The sequence below is a fragment of the Trichoderma reesei genome, assembly GCF_000167675.1.
Source record: "Trichoderma reesei QM6a unplaced genomic scaffold TRIREscaffold_8, whole genome shotgun sequence".
Taxonomy (NCBI): Eukaryota; Fungi; Ascomycota; class Sordariomycetes; order Hypocreales; family Hypocreaceae; genus Trichoderma; species Trichoderma reesei.
The window spans coordinates 744,831-772,453 of NW_006711155.1; the positions used below are offsets into that span (position 1 = coordinate 744,831).

Below are 27,623 nucleotides of genomic sequence, written 5' to 3' on the forward strand. Positions count from 1 at the left end.
ACTTCTGAATATCACAGACAACATGTCTTACGACGTACCTATTACCACTGTACCTGATTCTACCTCCTATGTACCTACTGGAGGCCAAACCGGAGAATCCGATTTCGGGCTTTCCAACGATGATTCGTAGAGGGACACACGGCGGCACAGGATCGAGAAATAGGGCCGAAGGGAAAGCATACATGCAGAGGATGAAAGCAAACATTGTTAGGTGGCAGAGTGCAAGCATTCGTTTTTTCCCTTATTACCCGGCCGTATCTTTGGGGCTGTACAACTAGGTAGGTATGTATGGCTTGGCGTGTCAGATCCCTTGATTGGTATATCAAACAGCCTCAAGCAACTTATCCAGTAATACCTCTCAACAACGCAGTTTCTTTTCAGCTTGTATGATTTGTAAACAGAGAATAGAGAGAAGCGAAAAGAAGAAGAAGAAAAAAGAGGCCGTCTGTTGTAGTAGTTCAGTTGCGGACACTTGACCGCTTGAGGGATCGCATGTCCGCATCGCATCGCATGTTCGCGACACGCGCATCCTCTCTCTCATGCATGTGTGCCGTCTCCGAGTTGATGGGTATGTGAGCTAAAGGCTGATGGCTTTGCCTCGACACCTCCCCTTGTCCCTGTCCCCTGTCCCTGTTCAGTTGTTCCTTGCCCCCCTTGCCATATTGTCACCCCTGTCTCTCCGACAGTAGGCGCAGTTGTAGTATCAAACTCCATGGGGTAATTTATAGTAGCAGAAAGAACTGACATGGCCCTAGACGCGCATCGGCGCCATGCTCGGTGTTGCTCACTTGATGCTTCCTTGGGGTATTGTTTTGGAGGAGTATTACTGTAGAACTGGCTGTAGGTAGGTAGTTGACTCGAGGCTCTGATACATGATCACATGCTTTCTTCCTTTTATTGTCTTTGCTGACTCGGCCCTGCTTTATCATGCTATCTACCTATAAATAATCGGAAAGGACCCCTTCTGCCCCCTTGATGCTGGGATAGTAAGCTGTCACCATGAGTGGCTAATACACAGTCGTAGAAGCCCTTGTAGACGAGGCTGGAAGCACCTAAATGCCTTGTGCCTTTTGCTTAGGGCGGCGATACAGCCTAAGGTACCTTGGATGTTCAGAGGTCACAGCATCGGACATTCCAAATACTATACCATCATCTATTTGTACTACTGTACTCAGGCAGAAAATCCGTGGGAATGGAAATACTACTAAATACCTAGAAAAGCCGGTAGCAGACATGTTTGATGATCCCAGCGCCACGTGGCCGCCGAGTCACAGACGGGCGGAATAGTAAGGTACATGTATGGAAATGACAGAATCACGCTGGCTGCTTCAGCTAGTACTCTAGCTATTATTCCTGCTGCCTTTGTCTACTTACTGTACTTGTTCAGTTGCAATCAGAAACGCAGCTTGGCAACTTTGCCGGGGAATGATTGACAAGCGAAAATGAACAAGAGGTGGCCTCCATTCGCGACACCCTGGTCCCCTGTCATGTCAGGAACCCCGAGTCGTGGTTTATTCTGCAGTGGATCGGTGCATGTGCGTACCTACCTAGAGAGTATCGTATGTCAATACATGCTGTATGTATTAGAGCCTCATCTGCGAACAAGCGAGCACGCAAATCAACGTGGCAGTGTATCTAACACCTAGGTGTCTTTGATCAACTGCAAGTGCTGCGATTGGATCAAGGCGTCTGCTACTGAGTTGCTGAGGTGGATGTCGTGACATGGATTATTGTTATAGCCGCCTCTTGATTGACAGATATCTACTACCTAGGTACCTGTTCAGGTACAAGCAGGTATCTCGCCGAGGGGAATCAGATACCAAGTGGTTCGTATTCTGTAGAATAGGTAATACTCCCTTTCCCTTGTCCTTTGCAAATGCCGGAGACTTTTTGACCTCGGTCTACTGTGTATTTGCAGTGACTGTGTTGTTCATCTCAGTGGAACAGCTCCTACATTCTCCGACAGTTGAGTGCATGAGAAAGAGGTGGCATGACAGAGGCCTACTAAGGTATGGTATAGTACCTATTTAATATTATGAGTAGTAGATCTGCAGGAACGGGGATTCCATTACCGAAGGAGCGACTGGGTTCAAGGTGTGCGCGTGCGAGTGCTGCAGCCCATGACAAGACGCAGGTACTTTGCCATTCACGGAGAATCGGTGCTCGTCCCTGTACCTGTGTCAACGCTCTCCGAGCAAACGTGGAAGGTGCAAACTCGACGCCAGATGCCCTTCTTCAACAGCTTCCTCTTTCCGCTCTTCTTCTTCTTCCTCTTCTTCCTCCTCTTCTTCTTCTTCTTATTCTTATTCCTCTTCATCGCCTTCACGTCCCAGGTCAGTCATTCCCAGGCCCAGTCTTCACCACGAATGCACATCAATCACCCCCTACGAGTTCTACTTACAAATGAACCCAGGCCCTCCCGACTACTAGCACGAGCGGAACCCACCCAGAGCCACCAGGCAAAAGGTCCAACCATCTCCCACGAGACAGGCTCCAAAAAAAGAAAGGGAAAAGATGGGGGGGCGATGGAGCCGCGCCTCTGAAACAGGCGACGATTCGGGCATGGCCGACGCCTCAAATTGTCGGATCGGCCATTTCTCACCCAGATTGCCAGACAGCCAGAACACCAGTGGTATTACTAGGCCATGCGCCGGAGCCATGCCGAATAAAGTACCGAGGAGGTCTTCACCTACCTAGGTGCTAGTATCACGAGTAGTACCACACTACTTTATTATCTACTGGAGAAGCTGGTGGAAGAAGGAAGCGTGCCATGTCACTCTGAGGTCCTTTGACCGTCTGCCTGATGTCGTGTGGAATCACAATTACCAGACTGCAGCTCTGGGAATAGAGCGAACAGTGACAGAATACGAGTACCTATGCCTCCGTACACATGGGCCAATCTGGGTCCGGGACGATTTTTTTGTTGAAGCGCAGACCTCGCACGAACTCTTCGGCTGCACAACGGGCAAGGCAACGAACCATAGCGTCAGACACACATACCTACCTATCGAGGTACGACAACGTACAAGTACGAGCACGAGCCCGACCTCTGGTTGTCTTGGAGCGCTGAATGCGGAGTTTCTTCGAACCTAGCAAGCCTACCTAGTAGGTCCGGAGAGCATGGGCCAGGTTACAAAATTCGAAGCTTGCAGGGTCTCGCTGAACCAACGGCAGCTAGCCATTGACCCTCCGCTTCTTTTTCTTTCTGGAAGCTGAGGAGGAACACCGGGGACCTCGGGAGAAATAGCACAATGACCACCGGCTTGCCAGTCGTCGGGCTCATGGCTAAAGATATGTTGCCGGCACAGTTTCAGCTTCGCACGGAGTTGATGCAGCCCGATGGAGACGAGCTTGTCGCCCTCGTTTACATGTGCGAGCAAGCGACAGGCATCCCATGCTCCTGCCGCTTTCTTGCTTTTGCCTGCCCGTGCATCTCGTGCGTTTCCGTGCCTCGCTGGGGCGGCAGCACCCCGGCTTCCACTTCTTGGCCGCGCTCTCGCTTGTCGGTCAAATTTGAGGAATTGTTGCATGCTCAGGCATGCAACGGAGGCTCATGGAAATCTGGTCTGGCTTCACTTTTGGCTGCCTGACAGCCTGGAGCCCGCTGGTAACCCTGCTCATAAAAAAAGAGTTCAAAAGTGTCTGGGGCTGTCGGGCAAAGACGGTCGAGGGGGAGAGTTTGGGCGAAGCGACAAGTCGACTAGCGCCCTCTTGAGTCCGGAACGGTTCCCTACTCGGTCCTGACGCCTAGGCCGGACAAGCAACACGGCCAATGCCGTGTCGTGCATCGGGGTAGATGTGAGAAAGGGCAATTACTCGCCAGGCAAGCAGGCAAGCTTGTCCTGGCTCAATGGGTAAAGGGGGGGGAGGAGGGAAGAGACTGCGTTGTCGTCGAATGAGACGCTGTCTGGTCGACCAAGATTGGGTACGGGTGTGGAATAGGATCCCAAAGAATGGAGCACGCACATGCTTGTGCCACTCGCCGCGGCAGCACACGCATATCTGAAGCCACTTACAAGTACGGATTACAAAGTGCAATTACCATCCCATTACTTGTATACCTCGTCACGTCTTCGTTGCGGGTTCCATTGCAGAAGCACCTCGAGGACCGGCTGTCGCCGCATATAGCGAGCCATCCGAGCTATACGATACTACATAGTACGAGTGCCTTCATCCTTGGCCTGGTCGGTTGATTTCGATCCGATTGCTGTCGTTCCTGTCCCTGGCCGGCATCGTCAGGCCAGCATCGTCAGGCCAGCATCGTCAGGCCAGCATCGCTCAGTCGCAAGGCGACGACCTGGACAGGGCAGGGCAGGGCAACGAGACAAGGGCAGTGACAGGTCAGGCCCGGGAACTGGGTTTCCCTCCGCTGGGCACCTGTCGAGCAGCTAGCTGAGCAGTGCCAACTCAAGACGTCCAAGTACCTGTCAAGTACTTGGATTCGAGGCCACCGGTCTGATTGATGGCTTGCTGCTGCGTGTCTGCGGTACCCACCGCAAGCGCCCAGGCCCCGTCTCTCATCAATCAAAAGACTGCCGGCCCTGCTCGCACCAAAATAGCGAGCCTCCTTGAATCGAAAGGCACCGGCATCCAATCTCATTTTCGTTTTCTTGCCAGTTGCTCCGGGAGAGCTGCCCAAGCTTACTTGCCAGGATTCCGGCACTCCTCTTTTTTCCTTTTTCTATCTCGTCCCATCCATTGCCGTCTCTTTCTTTCTCCTTCACTGTCCCGTCAGATCGCATCGAGAGCATCGGCTTCGACGGAATTGGCATCTGCTGCTGAGCTTCTCGTCCTCTTGTCGTGCAGGTACTACGACGACTTTTCTGGGACCAGGTTCTCCGATCGCTCAGATTCCAACCGGCCTCTTTTCAACTTTTTTTTTTTTTTTCCCTTTGGCCCTTCCGTCACTTTTGGGTCACGAGATTGCCGGTTTCGACACTACACACACTTCCACACAACCACCCCACAATCTACTAACGCGAACCTGAGCCCTGAACGTGTGTTTGAGAAGTCTTTTGCGGTTTCTGTACCAAGTACGACTACGACGTAGGAGTGGTACTGTCGACTCGACCATCCAAGAGAGCGTGTCTCAGACCTCAGTGAGACCCGAGGCAGCGGCGAAGGCCTGGACACCCCTGCGCCTAGACTCGCAGAGTGGCGACATTCGACTTACATCGGCGGCGGGCTGGGGTTGCAGCACCTCCAAGAGGTTCCAAGGGCTCTGTGGATGGCTCTGATACCCTGCCGCTGATTTTGCAGCCTTACAAAGCACGGCCAACGTCGACTGCAAATTCACCATCGCGACCAGGGCCTCAGCCTTGACTGGGACGCAAATCACAGCAACGAGCGCGCAGCAGCCAAGAGGACCGACGACGACGAAAAGCGAACAGACCTTTCCAGAGCCGCTGGCCGCACAGCGCATCAGGCTCACGCGCAGGCCGTTGGGAATCCATTTCGGACACACACACATACACCACACGCCAGACAACGCATCATTCTTTCATTTGTCGCCTGCGCCGCTGCATACTCGTCGTACACTTAGCTACCTTGCCTATCCAATCGCCGCCAGAAACTGGCTCGACGGCTTAGCCTCTGTTCCCCGGACGATTTCCGCGTGGCCCTCCTCTTCTTCTTTTTCCTCTCCAGTCGTCGTTCGACTCAATATCACAGCACCGCTCAAACGCGTGCGCCATGACATATATTGTAAGTTGATTCGTTCCTTCTTCTGTCTTCATCTGCTGCACATCGCATGCGTCTCGTTGTCCTCTGGCTTCCCTGCAATTCCAACCAGCATTCCCCTCTCATGCATGTTGCATGCAATTCATCTTTCCCCATGCAACATGTACATGTACACATGCGTGACCCAATTCATTCCGCAAAGCTGCACCTATCCATCTTTTCATCGGCATAGTCCTCGATTGGCACCGTACGACACTCGATTCGAAGCCCAACGCAAGGCTGGCTGCTGGCATTGGCCTGGATTCCCCTTATCTCGCCATTTCCTTTTCTCGCCTGATCTTTCTCTGTTACTTCCCATCATCTGCTTCTCCTTGCATTGGCTGCCACCTAGCCTGCCTCTTTTCCCTTTTCATTTTGAGATTCCAGAGTTCCCTGGCTTCATCTTGGCGGCTGGTCGGTTGTGTGTGCAGTCGAGAGCTTCGACCATCTGCCACCATGACCACTTCTCATTACCAGAGCGGCGGGAGACACCACGTCATGTCTGTTACATGTCTCTTTAGAAGCGTACGTGCACACGCACACACCGCTCCCTTGAGTCTGCTGTGCTATCCTCCCACATGGGTCTTCCTACAGTCTATATACAACATACCTCCCCATGTCAGGCGTTACTGGAGTCGACTGAATAAGCACAATTGCTCTCTGCTCTTAGCTCGCCAGTGCTTTCCGGTTTGACTGGGCAAGCGTCCATGGTCCGTAGCACAGGGCTCAGATGAAGTGGTCTGCAACGTGGCTCGGACGGTACAAGCATTCCAATGTGATGCCGTTGTTGCGCACGCCTCTGTGCCCTACTTCTCAAGGGACCAAAGTGGCTCCTCCCTTTGACCAATTTCGCACTTCAGTGTGGTCCTTACCTCGCAGTTACCACGGAATTCCATCCTTCAGACTGCGGCGTCGCGTTACTAGCCCTTTTGAAAGGCCTCTAAACCCCTTCATGCTGGCCGTTTTCACGCCAGCCACCTTCCTCCTCTTCCTTGCACCGATACATTCACGAATGCCCACGATACATATGAGCTCATCATGGATTCCACGCTCTTGCTAACTCTCCATCTCCAGCTATGTCTGGCCCACTACTGTGACATCCATGGGCCAACTCCCCTGATGGTCACTGAGGGTCTGGCAAGTCCTTGTGGCGTCTGTCACGAACCCTCAGCCGCAGCAAGCGACAAGCCCCCACGCTCCGCTCCAGCTGCGTCAGAACCCCAGCAGCCTCGGGCGTCGCCAGCCGCAGTTACCGACGGGCTTCGGGAACTCAGCCTTTCACAAGAGGGCCAGCAGTCTCACCGTCCGGCCTTGCGTCGATCCCCCGGCACCGGCCCCAGCGCCGGCAATGACGGCGCTGCCGTGACTGGCCTCGACACGCCGCCCGAGAGTCCGCGACCTCTGTCCCAGCAGCCACGACGAGACTCGAGCTACCGTAGGACGTACGATGAAACCGTCACCCGGAAACAGGGGCCTTGCGATAATTGCGCCATGACATTGCCTCGTAGGCAGCAGAACGTTGCCGCGGCTGCGGAAGACGCCATTGACACGCGGGCCCCGACCTTGCGCACCCGCGCGCCGGCTGAGCGCGTCTTTCTCCCCGTCGAGCCAACGTCGCCGCCGAACTCGCAGTCCTCAAGCGACACGGATGCAGATCATGAGGTTCCGAGACAGCCGCGCAGCAGGAAAAACGTCTCCTCTGTGAGCTCACGGACGACGTCGTGCTCTAGCACGTCTACGACCTCGGAGCGTCATCCCAGCCACGTGCACTATGTGGACTACACGTCGACTCACGAGCCCATCCTGCCCGACTCCTTTTCTCTCATACGCGCCTCATGTCTGCGCGCCCTGTCCTTTGAGACCCTCCCACGAGCTCCCTCGACCGCGACGCCAGCGGCTTCACCTCAGCACCACAGCTCGCCGTCATTTGTGACCACGCAGAGCGCGGGTTCGGCAGCGTCGGGCGGTGCCATTTTCTTTGGTGATGCTCTGGCCGGATACACCACCGCCTACATCTTCCGGATTCCCGATCTTCACGCCCGAGGCCATAAGCGGGTCTATGCCTTTCTGGCGCTCAGCACTCACAAAGAGCGACTCGCCATGAAGACGTTTGCGGGTGTGTCGGCGGCCTTCCGCGAGCTCGCCACCTGGATCCAGAATCTTGCCGAAGCCGAGGCAGAGCGCACGGCGGATGCGTCCCCCATCGGAAGCGTCATGCAGAGCGGTGGACCGGGCAGCCATGTGGCATCGTCATCGTCGGCCACCATGGACGCGCCGAATGTGGATCGCAGCGCCAGCAGCTTCCTGACTGGAGGGAGTGGCTTCACCAGACGCATGGGAGGTCCGGGCAGCGTCTCCTCGCTCAAGGCCCGCGGCCTTGCGGAACTCGTCGGGCAGCCAGACTTCTTCATCACGCTGCACAAGAAATTCGTGCAGCTCCTGTTTGAGGTTGGCGTGTCCCTGAATTCGTAAGGAGCATGCACAAATCTGACGCATCCCGAGGCGGCCCGATCATCAAGACTTGCAATCCCCGCCACTTGCACCCTCCTCTTTTCTTTCGAATGGTTTTCTTTTACTGATACCCGCCGAACGGCACTGCGAAACGTCATTCAGGGGGCGGGGAAAGTCCCTGGCCGCTTTTGTTCGAACAAAGCAGCCCGTTCTTCTCTCGTCTTTTAAACCGTCTCACGAGGCAACTTCATCATGTTATGGCTTGTTTGGTCCGTGTCCCATTGTCAGCATAGCACCGGTGTTTTCTCTTTCTGTCACATACTTTCTGATTTCTACGAAATGAAATAATTTGGCACGCCCGGGTCATGATGACACGAGCAAGCTCGGCCATGATAGGACGTCCGTTGATATCCCCAAGAGGGAACGTCTAGTTTGCTGAGGGTGCTGTTCTTATCATCGTTTTAATATCTCTCTTTTTCTCGGCATCCGGCTGATCTACCTATATTCCTGCAATGAGGTGAACCATGAGTCACCTCTTCTGTTTTCAGATTCTCTCTCGGAACGAATCAGGATTTTGTGTCATTTTCTCTTACCTCTATCATTTGTTTGAGGAACCAAGGAAAAGGGAATTTCAAAAACAGGACTAAGGGGTACATAAAACAATCGATCAGGAATAGGTTCTCGATGCGCCTTACTTGAGCACTTGCTTTGACTTGAATGAACATGAACTGGAAAGGGTATCTTGACAAGGTAACCTAAGGAAGAAATGTCCTCAAGGGTGTGACACGAAGACGACTCTAACAATTCGTAGATTTGCCTGATTCTTAACCTTTGTTTACCTATTTCAACATTGCTCAAAGTGTTTCCGTTTCTGGGAATTCTGACTGAGGCTGCTGAATCTTTGTTGTCGCCTACCCTCTCTGAAATCTGCTTTAAACGTTCGTAATAGGGAAGAGGTGATTTTTTACTACCTACTACCTACCTATGTAAGGGTAGGTACGATAGCAGCTTCTTGTTTCGTTTGTTTTCTATGGCCTTTTTTGATAGGATACGCATCAAGGTATATGGAGCAGGATGACCAGCACATGATATATGTATATAACGCTCTCTATGTAGGTAAATATGGTTCAATGATCTTTTAACCCGACGAACGCGCCCCCCCCCCCCCCCCCCCCCCCTCATGCACATCCCGGTGACAGACAACCCATGGCAAAACAGACTGCAGCTCATTCCCCGCAATCTATCTAGGTCCCGAATACATGATGTTGTTCTTCACCTGTTACTCTTTTCTTTTCTTTTCGTTTCCACCGTCCCTATCTCCTCCTTCGGAACCGGCTGTTATGGCCCGGGCCCCCTTTTGCGCCATGGTTCCGCAGCTTCAGCCTGTGGAAGTTTGCGTGCGCAAGCTGGTTGACCTTGCGGGCCGCCTTCTTCACCACTCCTCCTTCTGGCTTGGCGGGCGGCTTCTTCGCTCTGGCCTCGTCGCCCGGGGTAGTATCGTCATCTCCGTCTTCGAAATCGCCGTCATCAGACTCGCCTGCGATGTCTGGCTTGTCCATCCGAGCTTGGGTATCTGGGACCGTGTCCTGGCCGTCCTCGTCCTCGTTCTCGCCCTCGTCACTTTTATGATCTTCGGCTAGGTTTGTTGGCCTCTTGGTTCGGACCGGCCGCATGTTGACGCGCCGTGTCGTCCGCTTCTGTCCCTTCTTCTTGAATATCCTCATCGGCCGCCCGTCGCGGTCTACAGCTTCTTCTGTGGGGCTGTCGTACATGCCTTCGTCGTCGAATCCTCCCAGTGGCAGCTGTTTTGCTTGGCTGTCCGGCTCCAGTATGCCCTGCTTTGGCTCTGGGTTTCGCACCTTGGTGCCGGGTGGCTGCTGAGGCGGTGGGCCTCCAGATGCGGCCTCGGCTTCGGCTTCGACCTCTCGTAGTGCTTCGAGATCTTCGTCCAGCTGTTCTTCCTCGACTTTTCGAAGACTGGCAACAATCTCGCTCAAGCCGCGAACAAGAGGCTTCCGCGGTAACCTCAGCGGCGGAGCATCGAACGTGGTGTTTTCGTCTAGCGTCGGGAGAGAGTGCCTCTTGAGAAACGCGGGAGTGTCAAACTGCAGCTTGGACACGGAGGATGGCGTTGCGGCCGTGTTCTGCCCATCTCTCTTCTTCATCGGGGTTGAAAAGAGCTTTCGTTTGCCCGCGGAGCTTGGCGTACGGCCGAGGTTGGCCGCAGCGTCTTCGGCCAGGCTGCCTCTGCGCTTGCTGGGCGTCGCGTGGGCACCGGCAGGGCGACTACTCCTCGCGGCTCCCTTCAGCGGGCTTTTGAACTCCCGCTCCACCAGCAGGTCGAACAGGCCAAGGACTTTGCCGTCGCGCTGAGGCGTTGGGCCGATGGACGTTATGGGTGTCGGGCTGAATAGTTTTCGGGAGACGGCCGGGCTGTTCATGTACTCGACGTCGCCGCCGCCGCCGCCGCTTGGAGGCGCCATTCGCTTCGAGGGAGTCTCTGCGTGTTTCGCTCGCTTCATGGGGGTGCCTGCCGGCGCGGCTTCTGACTTGCGCTTTTCGTGCTTCTGTTTCGTCGTCGTCGTCGTCGAGGTGTCTGCAGGGGGGACCAGCTTGCTGGCTATAATATCGCGGAGCTTGTTGTAGTCTTTGTACTTTTGGGCTTTTTATTTTTTGGATTCTGGTTTAGCTGATGCCATCATGGGCTGGGTGCTTGAGCTGTCGGCGTACCTATGACGGGGTTGTTCTTGATGTCTTCTCTCCCCGGCTTCTTGCCGTCATGTGTCTTTGCCCATTCTGCCTCCCATTGCTTGAGGTCTGTTCGAACTTTCTGGGCCTTTGCCTCGTATTCTTTCTTTAGGTTTTCGTCCATTGTAGCTTATGGAGCGAAGGCTCCAAGCTGGAGGCAAGTTGCAACACCAACTCGGTGTTGATGTTGAGATCACGATGCCACAATTGGCATGCCTGAAGAGAAAGACGACAATTGAAAAAGTGAAGAGAGAGATCGAAGCCGAATAGCAGAGAGAAACGGACGGGCAGCAGTGGGAGAGAGTTGAATGTTCAAGTTGATGCTCCTTTGTCGAAAAGCGGCATGTGGGGAAACCTGCCGGTCGCGAGTGGAAGCGCGCTGCTTGTCATCAATCAATTTAGAGAGCCTTCCCTTGAAGCGCGTCTTGCAGTAGCTGCACTTAAGCGGCCACTACATACAACTACCTACTATTACAGCACCCTTACAGGCTGACCCCACTGCAGCAGCGCTCCCCTGGGAGAGATCGCTGTGGCGCTTTAGGCGCCCTTGTAGCTTGTAGCCGGTAGAACAGCAGCAAGGCTAGGTGACATAATTGCCCCACCCACTAATCGATAGCGATTCCGCACCTCAACCTCGGACCTCATGCCTCGCATCTTTCATCTCTTCTCTCTCTCTCGAATCATCGCCACGGCTTCTTGGTAGCATCTTCCAGACAGCAACCACATTGTCGCCCTGCCTCCATGGAAAGTGGACTGGCCGATGACAATGACGAACTACAGCGCAAAGTTCTCCAGAACACCCTGCAAGAGGTGGCCGCAACAGAGCGGCTGACTGACACCAACTGCTGCGTCATCTGCCTCGACGCCGTCAGCGATGCCTGCGAGCTGGTTCCCTGCGGACACGACAGCTTTGACTATGTCTGCGTCCTGAACTGGCTCTACGACAACCCGCTGTGCCCTCTCTGCAAGAGGGACGTGACCAAAGTGCAGCGAGGGCCTCCTGAGCGCCGAGAGTCGACCGTTATTGAACCTAAGCCTCAACGACCTGAAGCGTCATCGTCGACAAGAACATATACCTATCAGCAGCCGCTTCCCCGCCCTAGAAGGAGGATATACAGAACCCCCAGGATTACAGACGACGGCCGGGATGCTGAACGAGCTTTAGCACATCGGCGCGACGTCTATCTGCACAAGCGCTTCTCGAAGCATGTCGGCTCGAACAGGCTCTCCCTCTACCGGGAGCTGACGCCGAGGCTCTTCTGCAGCGACGAGGCTCTCGTTTCCCGGGCGAGGATGTGGATCCGCCGCGAACTGCAAGTGTTTTCGTTTCTATCTACCGACGACTCTGCTCCCGCCGCATCCAGCTCTCGTTCAGGCGACGCAAGTGAGGGCGCTGCCCAGCTGCAGCGGAGGAGAGCGAACAATGCCGAGTTTCTGCTCGAGTACATCATTGCCATCCTCAAGACTGTCGACATCATGGGGAGTGCCGGGCAGGCGGAGGATATGATTTCAGAGTTTCTTGGCCGGGACAATGCGCGGCTGTTTCTACACGAGCTCCGGTCGTGGCTGAGGAGCCCGTTTACGAAACTCGAGGACTGGGACCGAGCGGTGCAGTACGACTCTGTGGGTTCCAGCAGAGGCTCCTCGTCTGCATCTTCACCTGCCCCCAGGTTTCTTGATCGGGACATAGATGCATCGTCCACTGCGCAACACGGCGTGGATCGAGTGCGGCCTAGAGGGGACTACTACAGGCCTGGCTCGGCGCAGACTTTCAGGGAAGAGAGGCGCAAAAGACGGCGCGAGCATTATAGGCAAGATAGACGCTGGAGGGAGAGGAGTGCTTGAGGCTCATAGAGTACGGAAGCTGAAGGCGAGGGGCTCGTCTGACAGATTTCGAGCCTTGATTTTTTTGCGTACATGTAGACGGATAGAACAAGTGATACCCATAGCATTTTGGACTTGGACGACGCCGACATCACGGCGATTTTAGGCATCATCATTCCCGAAACCACCTTTGTTTGAGGTTGATACTTCGTATGCGGATTTATAGTATTGGATCTGACATCGGGCCAGTTCATATAGCAATCCTCCGCAGCTCGATGGACTACTAGTCGCTGGCTGCGCCCCTGTTTCTCGCTCAAGGAAGTTCTGCGTTTGGTCGCTGCCTAAGTAGGCGGACAAACGACACGAACCGTTTGGACAACTCCGCACATTGCGTATCCAAGTCCGCCATACGCATCAAAGGAGTCAACATCCGATTAGGCTGCCTCTTTTTGGGCCGTTTGTGAAGCAAAACAACTGGGATTTTGTGTGTATATATAGGCGCTGCCAATGAAGACGCAGTCAATTGATCCAAACCAGCTACAAACTCAATCTCAACATCCAACACACAAAGACACAGCCATCCACTCCCCCCCTTTTTCACAAAACACCTAAAATCATTCGCATTACACGCCGGCACAATGGCAGTAGCAGCAGCAGCAGCAGCAGCAAACTACGAAATCAAAATCATCTCCGACACCGTCTGCCCCTTCTGCTACCTAGCCCGCGCGCGCATCGACCGCGCCATCACGCTCTTCAAGAAGACGGTGCCCGGCGGATCCTCATCCACCTACACGATCCGATGGCACGCGTTCCAGCTGGACAAGACACTCCCCCAGGGCCAATCCACGTCGGTGCGAGATATCGCGGCGCAGCGCTTCGGCGCGGACAGGCTGGCGGCGAAGAGAGCGCGCATGGCGCAGCTCGGCGAGCAGGAGGGCTTCCGGTTCACGTTTGCGGGACGCATCGGCAACACGCGCGACTCGCACCGGGTGGCGCACCTGGGGAGGCAGGTGGGCGGGTGGCAGATGGAGGACCGGGTGCAGAGGGAGGTGATGAGCATGTTCTTCGAGAGAGGCGGGGACATTACCAGCTGGGAGGACTTGGCCGATGCGGCGGAGAGGGCGGGGATCGAGCGTGGAGTGGCGATGAGGTGGCTTGAGGAGGGCCAGGGGGGCGACGAGGTTGATGGCGAGGTGGAGGAGATGGAGAGGTTGGGGATGAAGGGCGTGCCGAGGATTGTGATTGATGGCGAGTTTGTGGTGGAGGGGGCGGATGATGTGACGGCCATCTTTGAGCAGCTGTACAAGGCCAAGGAGGCCAAGGAGGCCAGGAAACAAGACTGAGGTCCAGGGGTAGGCGTCGTGGTTTTCTTTTTTTTTCTTCTTCTTCTGGGTAGACCACATTGGAGCAAGTAGAAGCGTTATATGACAACAAGGAAACAGAAATAGAAGGGGGTATCATGGTTTCGTGTTTTTGGGCTCCGCAAACAGCTGCTGCTCTTGCAAAAAAAAAAATCCTCACATATTCCTCAATCCGCCAAGATCCTTCTCCATGGACCTCAACCTCGCCTGCAGCTCCCTCTTCTTCCTCTCCATCAGCCGCGTCTCCTCCTCCTCCCTCCGTAGATCCTCCTCCGTCCACTCATCCCCGCCGGCGTCGACGACCGTCCCAGCCTCGTCCCGGTCCTGATCCTCGCCCCCCATCCACCCCTTGTCATTATTCATGCCCGCCAGCTGCTCCGCCTGCTCGGCCACCCGGGCCTCGTAATACGCCGTCGTGTCCCTCCCGTGCCGGAACCTCGCCCGCAGCGCCGCGATGCGCTCCCGCGCCCCGGGCAGCTCGTACACGCCGCACAGCTTCTCGGCGCCTCGCAGCAGCACCTCCACGTCCAGGTCGCCCTTGCGGTCCGTCTCCCCGCGCCGCAACTGCTCGTGCATCTCGCCGCCCAGGACGGCGGCCACGGCCGTGCGGCGATGGGGGGCGCCGCCGCCGGCGCCGCCGCGGGACGAAGTCGTCGTCGGCCCTGTGGTGACTTCTCCCGAGGCCACGTTGAAGACTGTCTGTCGGCGATTTCTGGGCTTGGACTCGGCTTTCTCGTCTTCGGTTGGTCTGGAGGAGGGCGGCTTCTTTGCTGTCGCGGTGGCGGCTGGAGGGGGTGGCGGGACGGAGAAGAGGGCGCGTTCGTGGGCTTCGGTGTCGCGGATGAGGCTTGTGATGTCGTGCTTGGAGAGCATGGCGTTGGTGAAGATTCTGGGAGGCGGGAATCTGTGCGGGTTCTTTGTCAGCCTTGTTTGGGACTCTTTCTTTTGCTCTCTCCTTGTGCTATTTGGTGGGGTGCGCCTCTTTCTTACGGGAGGGAATCGATTCCCTGGCAACAGGCCTGGATCTGCTCGAGGTGAGCCGATAGCAGTGACGAGTCCATGGCTTTCAAGCACCACCGCGTCCAGAGGAACGGGAGCGGCTAAGGGGATCGTAAGGAGTCGCTGTAGGGAGTGGTGGCAGTCTCGAGAAGAAAAGAAGGAAAAGAAACAATGCAAAGCACGCGATTCTACAGTGCCAGACAGTTCCTCGGTGGATTGTCTGTGTAGTGGAAAGCAGTCGAAACAGACGGGAGTTGTTGATGAGACGAGGTTGATGCGCGCACCAGAGCAAAATGCGCTGCAGCTCCCAAAGAATCGGCGCCAAACCCCCACCACAGATCGGTGGCTTCTTCTTCAAGAGCTTCTTCAACCCACAGCGGGGCATCATAGTAGTATCTGCTGTGTTCCACTCTCTGACATGTCGATGGCACGTCATTGAAGAGGGACAACACCAAGAGTGAAAATGAATTGGAGCAGTAGCTGGCGACTCTGCTTGAAAAGATATTGATGTTATGTATGCTCTGAATAGCCACTCTCTTATGATCGTCAACTCAATATCTTATCAATTCGGAATATGGATGGCCAGGCCTATATATCCAAGCTGGTATGCTAAATAGCCAGTCCCTGTATCATCTCCCAATCTATCTATAGTAGTCTATCAACTGCAGGGCTGCGATACAATCGCTCAACATCAATCTCTAAACACCCGCTCATCTAAGAATAACATGAAAATATCCCAAGCAACCAATGTAGGCCTGGGATATCTGAAACAGAGAAAAAGAAAAAGGTATCCAAGAAAAGCCCGTATAGGGTTGTACTGAAAGATGGGCAAAGAGGGTGCAGCAACCCCCTACCCCGGGCCTCAATAGGCATCTTGACTCTTGTTGCGCCCTCGACCAGAACAGCCTGAAGTAAAAGAGCAGATGTGCAAGCAGCTCAAGCCCGCAGGTCAGCTGCGCGCAGTGTCGTCTTGTGTGTATATCAATATCAGCATCCGGGTTAAAGCTTCGCCCGAAACCTCGATGCGCCTCTCCGGCTCTTATCGTATCATCATTCGTCATCGCGTGAACAGTAGTAACATGCCTCTCGCTCAAACAGCCGAGGCAGTCGTATCATTTATGTAATGATGTCTTTTTTTTTTTTTTTTTTTTTTGGTGTTTGTTTGCTTTTTTCTTTCTTCTTCTTTCTTGTTCGTGTCGTTGTTTTGTTCATCTCTTTAGCTCGAGTCCGTATCCATAACCTCCATTCCATGGTATGGCAGCCCCTGCGCAATGCGCATCTCGTTGGCGTACTCGTCTTCGTCCGAGTTGGGCTCCTCTAGCTCGTCGATTCTAGGCGCCGGAGGGTCCTGGAAGAGCAAGCTGCCGCGGTTGATCCTCTTGCGGAAGCGCGAGGCGCTGGAACCGGCTTCGTTGACATCGAGGGCACTGTCGTTGTCGTCCGAGTCGCTCAGCTCGCTGTGCGTCCTCTTGCCGAAGCTGCTCGACATGCTGACTCGTCGGATGCGCTTCAGCTCCTGCTGCCTCCGCATAAACTCCGACTCGGCGTCTTCCTCCTCGGGCTCCGCCTCGTTGTCGGACGCGTCGTTGCTGCAGTTGAGGTTCTCGAGGTCTTCCATCATGCCCTTGTCGAGATCCTTGTGGCAGGACGTGGAGCGGCTCCGGACAGATTCGTCGTCAGACTCGATCTCGGCGGGATGGAGGACAGTCAGGCCCTCACACTCGCTATCCATGGGGTCGACGTCCTCGATTGTAAAGCTGCACATGTTGTCCAGAATGCTTGTCGCGGGGCCGTGCGCGGATCCTGTCCGCTTGGGCTTGTCTGACTCCGCTCGATCGTCCGCCTCGGATTCGGATTCGGAGCCGGCATCTGATTCTGCATCTGCATCTGCATCCGCACCTGCGCATGCGCATGCGCATGCGTCAGAGTCGGGCGGCGCAGAAGCATTCTTCCCCGTCGGGAAGCGCTGTGCCTGTGACGGGGAGTCTGGCAGGCTGACAACGCTGGCGCTTTCCGAGGACTCGTCATCGCTGGCATCCTCCTCGTCGGCTTCGGACGAGGACGACGACCGCGGACTCAACTGCTCCAGAGGACGATAGCTGAACTGGTGGCCACTCCCGTAGGGCCTGATATTGGGGTCCTGCGCCAGGGACTTTGCGAAGAGATAGAAGGCCGCCGGGGCATTCTTGCGCGACAAGTGTGGCGAGGCGACGGGCGTGTCGGGCGGCGACGGGTCGGCCGTCTGCAGTGCCGACACATGCGCCGGCGACAGCTTCAGGCTCGGCGTTGACGACCGCCTCGGCGAGCTTCTGCTGTGCTGGCCCATGGCTGCGTGTGATGGTGATGCGTTGAGGTAAATGTAAACAAGACGGGCGACAGCAAGTGGTGTTGGCTCTTTGCGATGAGCAGTTTCGATCGGTGTGCAACGTGTGACCGGGCGAGGCGCTGCCTCTCGAGTCTTATCTGGCCACGGGCTGGTCCGCTGCGTTGGGTCTTGTATGGCCCTCGTGTCTCGGATCAGAGTCGCAAGAAATCGTTATCAATTGGTCGTGGCGGCTCCCCGATTGCGTGGGGCTTGTCGCTTGGAATGACGAAAAGATAGACGAGGTTTTAAAGTAGGAAAAAAAAAAAAAGTAACAAGAGGCGTTGCTGCGGAGGGGGTTTGCAGCCATCAGCATCAATGCAGGGAAGAGGCAGCAGGAATCATGGCACGAACAGTTTGTTATCGTATGAGAAGAGGTAGGATATTCGTTCGTAGTCTAGAGATGCTGTGGCTATTTGCAAGGAGCGCTGCTTTCGAAGGACCAGGCTGATGAGCAGTAAGAGGGTCGGATATGGCGGTGGTAGGTAGAGCCGTCAAGGCGTCGAGGTGCAGAGCAGAAATCTCCGAGCCGGAGAAAAGAAAGAGAGTCGGAGGGTGTCTGGGAGCATGATAGTTCCAAGACTCTCGAGGGGTCGGCGTGTAAGGTAGCACCTGGCGGCACACCCAGAGCTCTTGGAGGAGGAGGGAGAGGACGAGGAAGAGGGAAAAAAGGGAGAGACGGGCGCAAGTAGGGGAGCAATCAAACGAGGGAAGAGAGGGAGGCGAATCAGAGGAACAAGCTGCAGGACACAGGATCTACATATATAACCAGCTCGAGGGCGGCAAATCAGGTTCGACACAGGCAGGGCCACAGCACGCGCCAGCCAGATACAGTACATAGGGCCGCAGTCAGCCCTGGGCGGATCTGCGATCTGCTGCCTGGATTCCCTGCTGCTGCAGACGGCGCTGTCGAGGGGCTGCTGCAGGCGACAGGCGACAGGCGAATGGGCGGGCCGCGGGAACGGACGGATGACGAGGACCTCGTTCCAACGCACGGCGTCGAATCAGATGGCGTCTGCCTCCTCACGCCAGAGGCACAGGCACAGGCACAGGCACAGCAGGGCAGAGCAGGGCAGCTCAATGCGCATCAGCCGAAGCGTCGGGCCAGACGGGCTTGGCTCAAGCTTGTTTCAGCGTCATGGAGAGGTGCGGCATCCTGCGAGCAAAGGCGACCAACGGGCGGTTCCTCGTCCAAACGTGGATGGCCCCCGAGTTGCGCTTTGGTTCAGGCGCCGCATCTCAGGAGCCGGACAATCCTCGAGTCAATGCTGTCGTTTGTTTGTCAGTCAGTAGTCTTGCTTGGGGCATCAACTGAAGACGCCTAGGTAGGTAGTAGTACTACTGACTCTGTCTATCCGCCTCGATCAAAGCACGACGAAGCATGTACGTAGGACAACGGCTCAATACCTTACCTATTACGTGCCCAGGCCAGAAAAGGGGCGGAAGAGGCGCACGTCTCGTCGCTTCTCTGCCACTTCCAGAACGTGCTCGCTTTGATTGTCCTGCAGCTCTGCATCCCGCCGAGTCAAAACGGAAGCCCGTAACGGATTCCCTTGGTGTCGTGGCTGCTTCTAATAGCTCCCGGAGCGAATCTTGTGTGTGTGGCACGCCCCCCCCAGCGCTGAGAACTGCGGCCGCCTGGGCATCGTCTCCCATTGATCCCATCGATCCATTGGCTGATTGCAGTCTCACTCGGTCCAAATCTATCCAATCCAGGTCCGTCCTCGACCAGCAACGCAATCGCGCATGCATCCCCCTTCCTCTCGGCTGCAAGGGCGGCGGCCTTTGAGTGCCTGGCTAGGCACGGCATCCATCGCCTAGCTGGGACCGGCTGTCCTCTGGATTCCAACTGTATGTACGAGTAATACTCCACGATCCACCGCGACAGGGGGATCGTCCACCGAGTTGGGCAGCAATGCCTCGATGAATCCCCATATGAAGTGGCCTTATTGCCCACTTGGGCCCGCTACCGAACTTGCTTCTGTCGACAAAGAGAAGATTCCATCCATTCTGAACATGAGTCTCTGGAAGAAAAAAGCAGTTGAAAGACATGCCGTCCAAGTCGCCTCCATTTTTGTCTCTGCTCTTCAATTGAACAAACAGAGTGTCAAGTCGGGCTGCTGGTGCTGGTGCTGGTGAGCCTGACGTCGCTTCGGTCTCCACCGCATTCGACAGCTGCATCATTGCTTCTGGAACAAACGGGGTCCTTGAGCCTGCGTCTCGAGGCACGGAGCAGCTGAGGCTCACTTGTCCAAGCAGTATCCAGCTGCCAGGGTTACTACTATGTACCCCGTTGTTCATCGAGCGACCCTGAGTCTTGCATGACTGCCAACACTATCTCGGGAGAATAGCTGAAGACGCATTGGCCATGGGGGGGGCCTCTCAATGCGAGGCATGTCGTGTAGCAGAAATGCTCCGTGGGTGGTGATCTGTGCTCTGCTTTGCTGACAACTATCAGCGACTCCTATAATATTCTGAGGAGTTACTGCTAGCCATCAACACTCAAGCTTGCGGCATAATGACAGTGAAACTGGTGTTGAATTCAAGCGGAGAATCGAATGGAACAGGGTCAAGCAAGCAAGCTCGCCAAATGTGTGGAGGGTTCACGAAAGCAACAAGGAGCTGTTGCCGAGACCTTCAGCGTGTTATGTGGTAGGTACGGAGGTGACATGCTAAGGCAGTTAGGTACTTCTGCCGGGATCTTCTCGAGGAGTGGCCTGTAGTTGTATAGCAAGTGATCACCTGTGCTCTATCTTGTTGTCTTCGTTCAACTCCGTGATTGATTCATCAAGAAATGTCATATTCCCAACCTGCATTGAAAGGACTTGTCGGGAAGGCATCTGCTGCTTCTCTCAAAGAAATGGCTGCTTGTTAGTGCTTCTTGTTGGCTGACTCTTGAAGCTGTCACTGGGCGGAAGTTGGCTTACATAAAAGAATGTGAATCTGTAATACTACTAGTAGTATCCGCTTAAAGTCCGGCACATGCCTCCCGTCTGCAAACGCCGCTCCACGCCTAGGTCAGCCTTGATTGGCGGACACCCTCTTTCGTCAGCGAGCTCGACAACTGTGACAGCCTCAAGCCTTCAAACGTCCCAGCACTTCAGAACGCGTTCATCAGCTTTCCTGTCCGGCCACCCGATTCGACTGCGGCATCATTGCTCATAACCATTTTTGCTCCACCACCGCCCTCCGGCGTGTCTTTCCTTGTCAATCCCACGTCTGATTCATCGTCGAGCATTTTCACGCGCGCCTGTTCTGCCAAGGACAATGAACAACGCCCCGGGCCAGATGGCCCAGCAAGGCCAGCCCCAGCCTCAGGCCGGCCAGGCTCCGGCTGCCCAGAACCGACCGCCCATGTACCAGCCCGGCCAGATCAAAAACCTGCCATACCTCAGCGATGACGAGAAGACCAAGTACGAGCAGGGACTGCGGGGCCTGTGGACGAAGATGAACGGGTCTCCAAGCAACAGCCCAGACCAGATCGCGGCTCGACAAAAGATTATCGAGTTTTCCAGAATGTTGATTGGCAAGATTCAACAGCGGAGGACTCATGCTGCTCAGCAACAACAGCAGCAACAACAGCAGCAGCAGCAGCAGCAGCAACAACAACAGCAACAGCAACAGCAACAGCAACAGCAACCCCAAGCCCGACCTCAAGCAGGACTACCTCAGGCACAGCTGCAGACGCAACCAAATGCTGCCCTCCAAGCTCAGGCCCAAGCCCAAGCACAAGCACAAGCACAACAGGCTCAGCAAGCTCAACAGGCCCAGCAAGCTCAACAGGCCCAGCAAGCTCAAGCCCAGGCTCAGGCGCAACAGGCGCAACAGGCCCAGGCCCAGGCTCAGGCTCAACAGGCTCAACAGGCTCAACAGGCTCAGTCGCAAGCACAGCAACAGAAGCCTCAGGGAACAGGAGGTGGTGACGCCCAAAGTGCGGCTGGTCAGGTGCAGAATGCTCAAGCCCCAGCAACGACAGCGGCTGCCGCTGCAGCAGCACAGCGTCCCAAGATACCCGATGCCTACATGCAGCACGTCAACAAGATGACATTCCGACCTCCGGTGCAGCTTGCTGACAAGTCCGCCGAAGCTGCCAAGTGGATAGAGGAGATGAGGGAGCGCTATGCTCGGGCTCTCATGACCATGGAAACCACCAAGAACAAGGTTGCACAATGGGAAAAGCTGCTCAACGACCGGACAGCGCAGGGCAATCCCCTCAAAGAGGAAGAGGTTCGACAGATTCAGTTGAGAAAGGATCAGCAACTCAAGCTCTACGCCGAAGCCCACAAATGGGTGGAGGGCGTTCGCAAGCAGCAGGGAAGCCTTCAGGGCGCTGGCCAGGCCCAGGCTCACGCCAACCAAGCGGCAGCTGGCGCAGCTGCTGCGCACGCTGCCACCCAGCCCGGCAATGCGACGCCAGTCATGTCCACGGCTGCTCCGGCTGCAACGGCTGCCAACAAGCCTCCGAATAGCGCGCAAATGACCAATGCTGCCGCGGCAGAGGCAGCCAAAGGTCAGCAGCAGCAGGTGACTGGTGGCAATCGAGTCCCGGGACCAAACAACATGGGAGCTACGCCCACACCGCAGCCGCAACCGCAAGCACGGCATGTTCCGAACGCTCCCGTAGCAGGACAGCAACAGCAACTGCAAGGCCAACCGCAGATGCAGGCACCCCAGTTGCAGCATCAACAGTTGCCTCAGCAGCATCAAACGCAGCCACAACAACAACAACAGCATCAGCAACAACAACCGCTGCAGCATCAGCAGCAGCAGCAGCAGCAACAACAACAACAGCTATCACAGCAGCACCAGATGCAGCAGCAGCAGCCACCGCCGCCCCAGCAACCACAGCAGCACCAGATGCAGATGCAACAGCAGATGCATCAGCAGCAGCAGCAAGCGCAAGCGCATCAGCAGCAGCAGCAGCAGCAGCAACAGCAACAGGTGCAACCTCAAGGACAACCTCAGCCACAGGTGCAGATCAAGACGGAGCCGCCGCGGCCCGCACCAGTCAACACCGCCCTCGCTTCGGCCGCTGCACAGGCCCAGGTTGCTCAGCAGACTGCATCTCCTGCTCAAGCCGGTGCCCGAGTACCAACCCCACAAACTGCAACACCCGTGGCCGGCCCAGGTCAACCCACACGAGCCCTCAGCCATTCAGCGGCAATGTCCCTCGCTAACCAACGAGCGACGGGAAACACGCCGGGAAGCGCACCGCTGCAGAGCCAGCAGCCCGCAAACGTCAACACGGCCGCCGTCACGGCTACCACGACCAACCCAAACATGGGCGTGTCGGGGTCGCAGCTTCAGCAGGGCCACCCGCATGCTCACCCCACGCAGCAGCAGACTACTGTCCAGCCCAAGATGCCGATTCCCAAGCAGCTGCCGGAAAAGGCCACTGCGGTACCCCAGGGAGTGGCCGTGGGTGGCGGCGTTGCCCCGGGACGGCCAACCATGTCCCAGGGCGGTGGAACGGTGGGAGGTGTCATGAACCAACCCGCAGTGCCCCGGATACCGGCATACAATCACGACGCCGAGGGCGACCACGTTCTCAGCAAGAAGAAGCTGGATGAGCTCGTGCGCCAAGTTTGCGGAGGATCTGCAGAGGGTCAAGACGGCAATCTCTTGACTCCAGAGGTCGAAGAGGTGAAGAAGCACCACTGAACCCGACAAGCACACCACAGAGATTTGCTAACAAGCAACAGAACGTCCTGAACCTCGCCGATTCTTTCGTGGATAATGTCCTTCACGCGGCGTGTAGGAACTCCAAGGAACGCGGGTCCAAGGTCCTCGAGATACGCGACATCCAGCTCATACTGGAGCGAACTTACAACATCCGTGTTCCAGGCTATTCCTCCGACGAGCTGCGCACGGTGCGCAAAGTCCAGCCATCGACGGGCTGGATCGCAAAGATGAGTGCTGTCCAAGCCGCCAAGGTGATGCCGGGCAAAGGCGAGTAAATGTGGCTCGGCCATGTTGTATCGCTACGGACATTCTGAAGGTTTTGGGGATATGGACGGTAAAGGGACAGGTCGGTACGGAATGGCGTTTCAGGAAAGGGATACGGATACATTGCCGGGTGGCCATTGATTAATTTGATTTTGCTTGTTTTTCCCACACACCCCCGAAGGGTTGGCATTGCCAATTGACCAGGAGCAAGATTGTCTCGCGGCACATGGGCGGAGATGCGGTTTGACCCTATATAGCAACATGATATCAGTCATGAAACAAAGGTGTTGCTGCGTGAAGTGTAGTCTTGGAAGCTCATCTGAGCTTGAGTCTCTCCATTCACCACATTGGAAATCACTCGTAGCAACTGCCCAGAGGTATCTTGACGTCGCCTTGCATCTTGTCCAGTGAATACTGACTACCTACCTAGTACCTATAACTCATCAACCTCGAGATCGGCCTACTACCTACTACATAGTAATTCACTCTAACTCATACCCATCCCTTGTACTGTACGCAGCTTGACGTCCCAATGTCCGTCACCTGGAGTTGTAGGTACCTCGCCGGCATGCAGTCCGTGTCCCGGTACCTCCAGCTGCACTTTGTACCTAGAAGTACTTGTAGGCACCAGATGGCCAACGTCACTGAGGTGGCGGCCTGCCCCACAGCTTCACGGCGGATTAGGTAAGTCGAGCTACCTCCGCGCCCGCCCGCCGCCCTGCGAAGCTGCTCGTACCGCGACCTTGCCAGCCTTGAGCCTTGTCCCTCACCCACCCAGACAAAGCTTCCAACCTGCTGCTGCTCTCTCGTCTCTTTCGAGCTGCTCACAGGCAACAAGCCACGAGACACGCCTTCATCAGCCTCTTCGACCCCTTCAGCAGCTCCACGCCCGATCCCTGCACACAAGGCGTTGATTCTTGGCTCGGCCTGGCCTTTGTACTGTACCGTCCTCCAGCCGTGGCCAGACGACTTCCTTCATCCTCGACGTCTTACGGAATCCGACGAGCTCTCGAAGAAACGGCGATCGATTCACCTCGCCTTTCCCGAATCAATCGAAACACGTTGTCCTTCGTGTCTCTCTAGAGCAGTCAGAGAGAGCATCCAAGGCCTTGTGCAGCATCCCCAGTCCAGGTCCTGACCACCATGCCTGGCAAGACACCCGGTAGAGAACCCCTCGAGAACCAATTGTCGAGGACATGGACGAAGCTAACGTGAGAGGGCCCAACCGACAGCAAAGGACGGCGACGACAGCATGACTGTAGTTGTGCCCCCTCCTAAATCCTCCAAGCAGCCCGCCCCGGCGGCCGACGCAGAAGGCGACGTGGCAATGGACGTGGACAAGCCCGAGGACAAGGTCGATCCCGCTGTGCAAGCGGTAGCAGGTGAGCAGACACGAAGCCGAAGGAGCGGCTGCATATTTTTTTTCCTCCCTTGATTTCCGTATGTTCCTTTGCTGACCCAAAGCTCGCCTTGTTTCGTTTGCTCGGATTCCAGACATCAAGAGCAACTTTGCTCTCCTTGACCGTGCGGTTGCGCTCTTCGACGCCCGCTTCTCCCTGCGAGCCCTGCGATCCATCTCCCTCATCCGCAAACACCTGTCGCCCGATGTCATTGCGCAGGCGATTGTCGACACATTCCCCGCCAGCTCGGCGTCCAGCAGCATCGCCAAGAACCTCTTGTCCGCGGTTGGCCGGGAGAACGTCGCGCTTGGCCGGGGCGCCGGTGCCGAGATGGAGGTGGACAGCGACGCAAAGGCTACCAAGAACGGCACCTCCAAGAAGGAGGCCAAGGAGATTATCCCCGAGATCGACGTCTTCCTGGGCATCTTGGTCCAGGTCTATCTCTTCGATGCCAAGAACTTCCAGCAGGGCGCCGACTTCTCCAAGTACCTGTCCGATCGTATCCAGACGCTGAACCGCCGGACGCTGGACTGCCTGTCGGCCAAGGTCTACTTTTACTTCTCGCTCTTCTGCGAGTACATTGCGCCGCTGCCGCCGTCTCCCGAATCGCCCATTGTCGCCATCCGGCCTACTCTCCTGGCCGTTCTCCGAACTGCCGTCTTGCGCAAGGACACGGATACGCAGGCCTCGGTCATCGTCCTGCTCCTGAGAAACTATCTGCTGACGTCGCACATCAAGCAAGCCGATCTGCTTGTCTCACATACGCAGTTCCCCGAGAATGCGGCGAACAACCAAGTGGCACGGTTCCTGTACTATCTGGGGCGGATCCGGGCCATCCAGCTGCGATACACGGAGGCACACGAGCACCTCACAGCCGCCACCCGCAAGGCCCCGTCAAGCGGCTGTGCCGTGGGCTTCTCACAAACCGCCACCAAGCTGCTGCTGGTCGTTGAGCTGCTGATGGGAGACATCCCCGACAGGGCCACGTTCCGGCAGCCTTCGCTGGAGGACGCCCTCCACCCGTACTTTCTTCTCGTGCGGGCCGTGCGCGTGGGCAACCTGGAGGACTTTGAGACCACCATTGCCGACAACGCCGACATCTTCAAGCGGGACGGGACCTACACACTGATCCTGCGTCTCCGCCAGAACGTCATCAAGACGGGTATTCGGATGATGTCGCTGTCATACTCGCGCATCTCCCTACGCGACATTTGCATTCGCCTGCATCTCGGCAGTGAGGAGTCTGCCGAATACATTGTCGCCAAGGCCATCCGGGATGGCGTGATTGAGGCAACCCTGGACCGAGAGAAGGGCTTCATGAAGAGCAAGGAGGTGGGCGACGTGTATGCCACAAGAGAGCCGGGTGAGGCCTTCCACGACCGCATCCGAGCATGCCTCGCCCTCCACGATGAGAGCGTCAAGGTAAGTCATGACAATATGTCTCTTTTTTTCCAGATACAGAGTCTATGGCGTGAGCTAACATGAGTCGGGCAGGCAATGCGATTCCCCATGAACCAACATCGTCTTGAGCTCAAGAATGCCCAGGAGGCGCGTGAACGAGAGAGGGAGATGGCCAAGGAGATTCAGGAGGGCGATCTGGACGACGACGACCTGGGCGGCGACTTGGATGGCATTTAAAAATTATCTTGACATGAAATGGTGTGTTTACTATGGCTGTGCTTTTTTTTTTATCGAAATACATTAAACAGTAGCCCCAATCTTTACATGAATGGCTGGGACAGCTTCTTGTTCTTTCGACTGAAGTCAGGATGTGGTGAACTGTCATGGAAAGCATGTCGTGCTTGTAATTCTGACGCTTTGAGAAAAGGTAAGTCATGTAGAAAGAAGTAGGAGTTGAGGGTTGGATAGCGGTATGTCGGTGTCTACCTACAGTGCCTCTCTATGTGAGTCATGGTTCGCCGTACTTTGGTCTCATCATAGGTAGCTCTATAAGGAATTGTAAAGTCACTGGGATTCTCGGGACCTGATGCGGCGGTCAAAGTAGTCTTACAGTTTGAATCCTTGGTTGTAGTGTCAATCAAGATCGGATCGCTTCGACGGCATTCTTTCTGCCTACCTAGGTACCTAGCTACTACTAGCGAGATCCTATAGGTGCAAGCCCGCCAAGACTATCAAGACATGATATGCAGCCTTACGCCCTTTGGTCAATCCCTGCTACTACTACTACCTAGTAGTAGTACATATGCCTCAACTAGGTAGGTATACGAGCTGTAACACGATTTGGCGACGCCCTGCGGTCAGTGCTACGAGTACTACCTAGCGAACAGTGTTATAATAGTATACGGTGTATTCCCGTACGCATAGACTAGCATGTACGGGTCTAAGATTGTTACAACTGCTCATCATCTTGATCTGATTCGACCGAGTTTGAGGAGAGACGGTGGGCTTTCTCTTTTCCTTGAGTCATCTCGGCGAGCTGGATTTGGAAATGGCTTTGTGCATTGACGTGATGAGGTGTAGGTGAGTTGATGCGTGCGTTGGCGCCCTTTTGGTTGTCATTTGTTGATGTTTGCCTTTGTTTCTCTGGATGGTACTGGTGATTTGTGGGCACATGATGAGAGAGAGGCTGAGTGAGGGGAGAAGGCCGTTGGGCTGGGTTGGTAGGGGGATCGGATAGACGTGTGATGGGCGTGTGATGGAGTTGAGCAGTTGTATCTGGATCTCTCTGTTCTGTCACACAGACGGTATTTATAGAGGCTCGATGCCACTTACATCTTGCCTCAAGGAGCCAGATACGCATCGTTTGTCTCTTCTATCGAGAGACAGCAGCATCTCAGCTTCGAATAACACCTT

General features: G+C 55.6%; 8 protein-coding genes across 8 annotated transcripts; 4 read left to right on the forward strand and 4 right to left on the reverse strand.

The window, feature by feature from the left end:
* Positions 1-4,886: 4,886 nt before the first annotated feature.
* On the reverse strand, positions 4,887-5,453 carry TRIREDRAFT_121638 (uncharacterized protein; the record flags this gene model as incomplete). Its single annotated transcript, XM_006965077.1, has 3 exons — positions 4,887-5,039; positions 5,174-5,322; positions 5,393-5,453. 3 exons carry the CDS (start codon positions 5,451-5,453, stop codon positions 4,974-4,976), a joined length of 276 nt encoding a protein of 91 aa, XP_006965139.1. The 3' UTR covers positions 4,887-4,973.
* A 1,324-nt stretch (positions 5,454-6,777) lies between these two features.
* TRIREDRAFT_28563 (uncharacterized protein) lies at positions 6,778-8,190 on the forward strand (the record flags this gene model as incomplete). Its single annotated transcript, XM_006964788.2, has 1 exon — positions 6,778-8,190. A coding segment is annotated over one exon (1,413 nt), but the record flags the coding sequence as incomplete, so codon positions are not given.
* Positions 8,191-9,482: 1,292 nt separating this feature from the next.
* Positions 9,483-11,202, reverse strand: TRIREDRAFT_121639 (uncharacterized protein; the record flags this gene model as incomplete). Its single annotated transcript, XM_006965078.1, has 3 exons — positions 10,900-11,202; positions 9,791-10,831; positions 9,483-9,679 (listed from the first exon to the last, which is right to left on the reverse strand). Exons 1-3 carry the CDS (start codon positions 11,039-11,041, stop codon positions 9,483-9,485), a joined length of 1,380 nt encoding a protein of 459 aa, XP_006965140.1. The 5' UTR covers positions 11,042-11,202.
* A 2,177-nt stretch (positions 11,203-13,379) lies between these two features.
* On the forward strand, positions 13,380-14,084 carry TRIREDRAFT_61298 (uncharacterized protein; the record flags this gene model as incomplete). Its single annotated transcript, XM_006964913.1, has 1 exon — positions 13,380-14,084. The coding sequence occupies one exon, from the start codon at positions 13,380-13,382 to the stop codon at positions 14,082-14,084; it is 705 nt and encodes a 234-aa protein (XP_006964975.1).
* A 174-nt stretch (positions 14,085-14,258) lies between these two features.
* On the reverse strand, positions 14,259-15,163 carry TRIREDRAFT_106981 (uncharacterized protein; the record flags this gene model as incomplete). Its single annotated transcript, XM_006965079.1, has 2 exons — positions 14,259-15,006; positions 15,093-15,163. 2 exons carry the CDS (start codon positions 15,161-15,163, stop codon positions 14,259-14,261), a joined length of 819 nt encoding a protein of 272 aa, XP_006965141.1.
* A 1,154-nt stretch (positions 15,164-16,317) lies between these two features.
* Positions 16,318-17,427, reverse strand: TRIREDRAFT_106982 (uncharacterized protein; the record flags this gene model as incomplete). The annotated part of the gene is made up of 1 exon (XM_006965080.1): positions 16,318-17,427. One exon carries the CDS (start codon positions 17,425-17,427, stop codon positions 16,318-16,320), a length of 1,110 nt encoding a protein of 369 aa, XP_006965142.1.
* Positions 17,428-20,751: 3,324 nt separating this feature from the next.
* On the forward strand, positions 20,752-23,420 carry TRIREDRAFT_22221 (uncharacterized protein; the record flags this gene model as incomplete). The annotated part of the gene is made up of 4 exons (XM_006964779.1): positions 20,752-21,379; positions 21,431-21,879; positions 22,219-23,106; positions 23,166-23,420. 4 exons carry the CDS (start codon positions 20,752-20,754, stop codon positions 23,418-23,420), a joined length of 2,220 nt encoding a protein of 739 aa, XP_006964841.1.
* A 919-nt stretch (positions 23,421-24,339) lies between these two features.
* TRIREDRAFT_77591 (uncharacterized protein) lies at positions 24,340-26,447 on the forward strand (the record flags this gene model as incomplete). The annotated part of the gene is made up of 4 exons (XM_006964914.1): positions 24,340-24,571; positions 24,642-24,791; positions 24,904-26,231; positions 26,304-26,447. Exons 1-4 carry the CDS (start codon positions 24,553-24,555, stop codon positions 26,445-26,447), a joined length of 1,641 nt encoding a protein of 546 aa, XP_006964976.1. The 5' UTR covers positions 24,340-24,552.
* Positions 26,448-27,623: the final 1,176 nt, after the last annotated feature.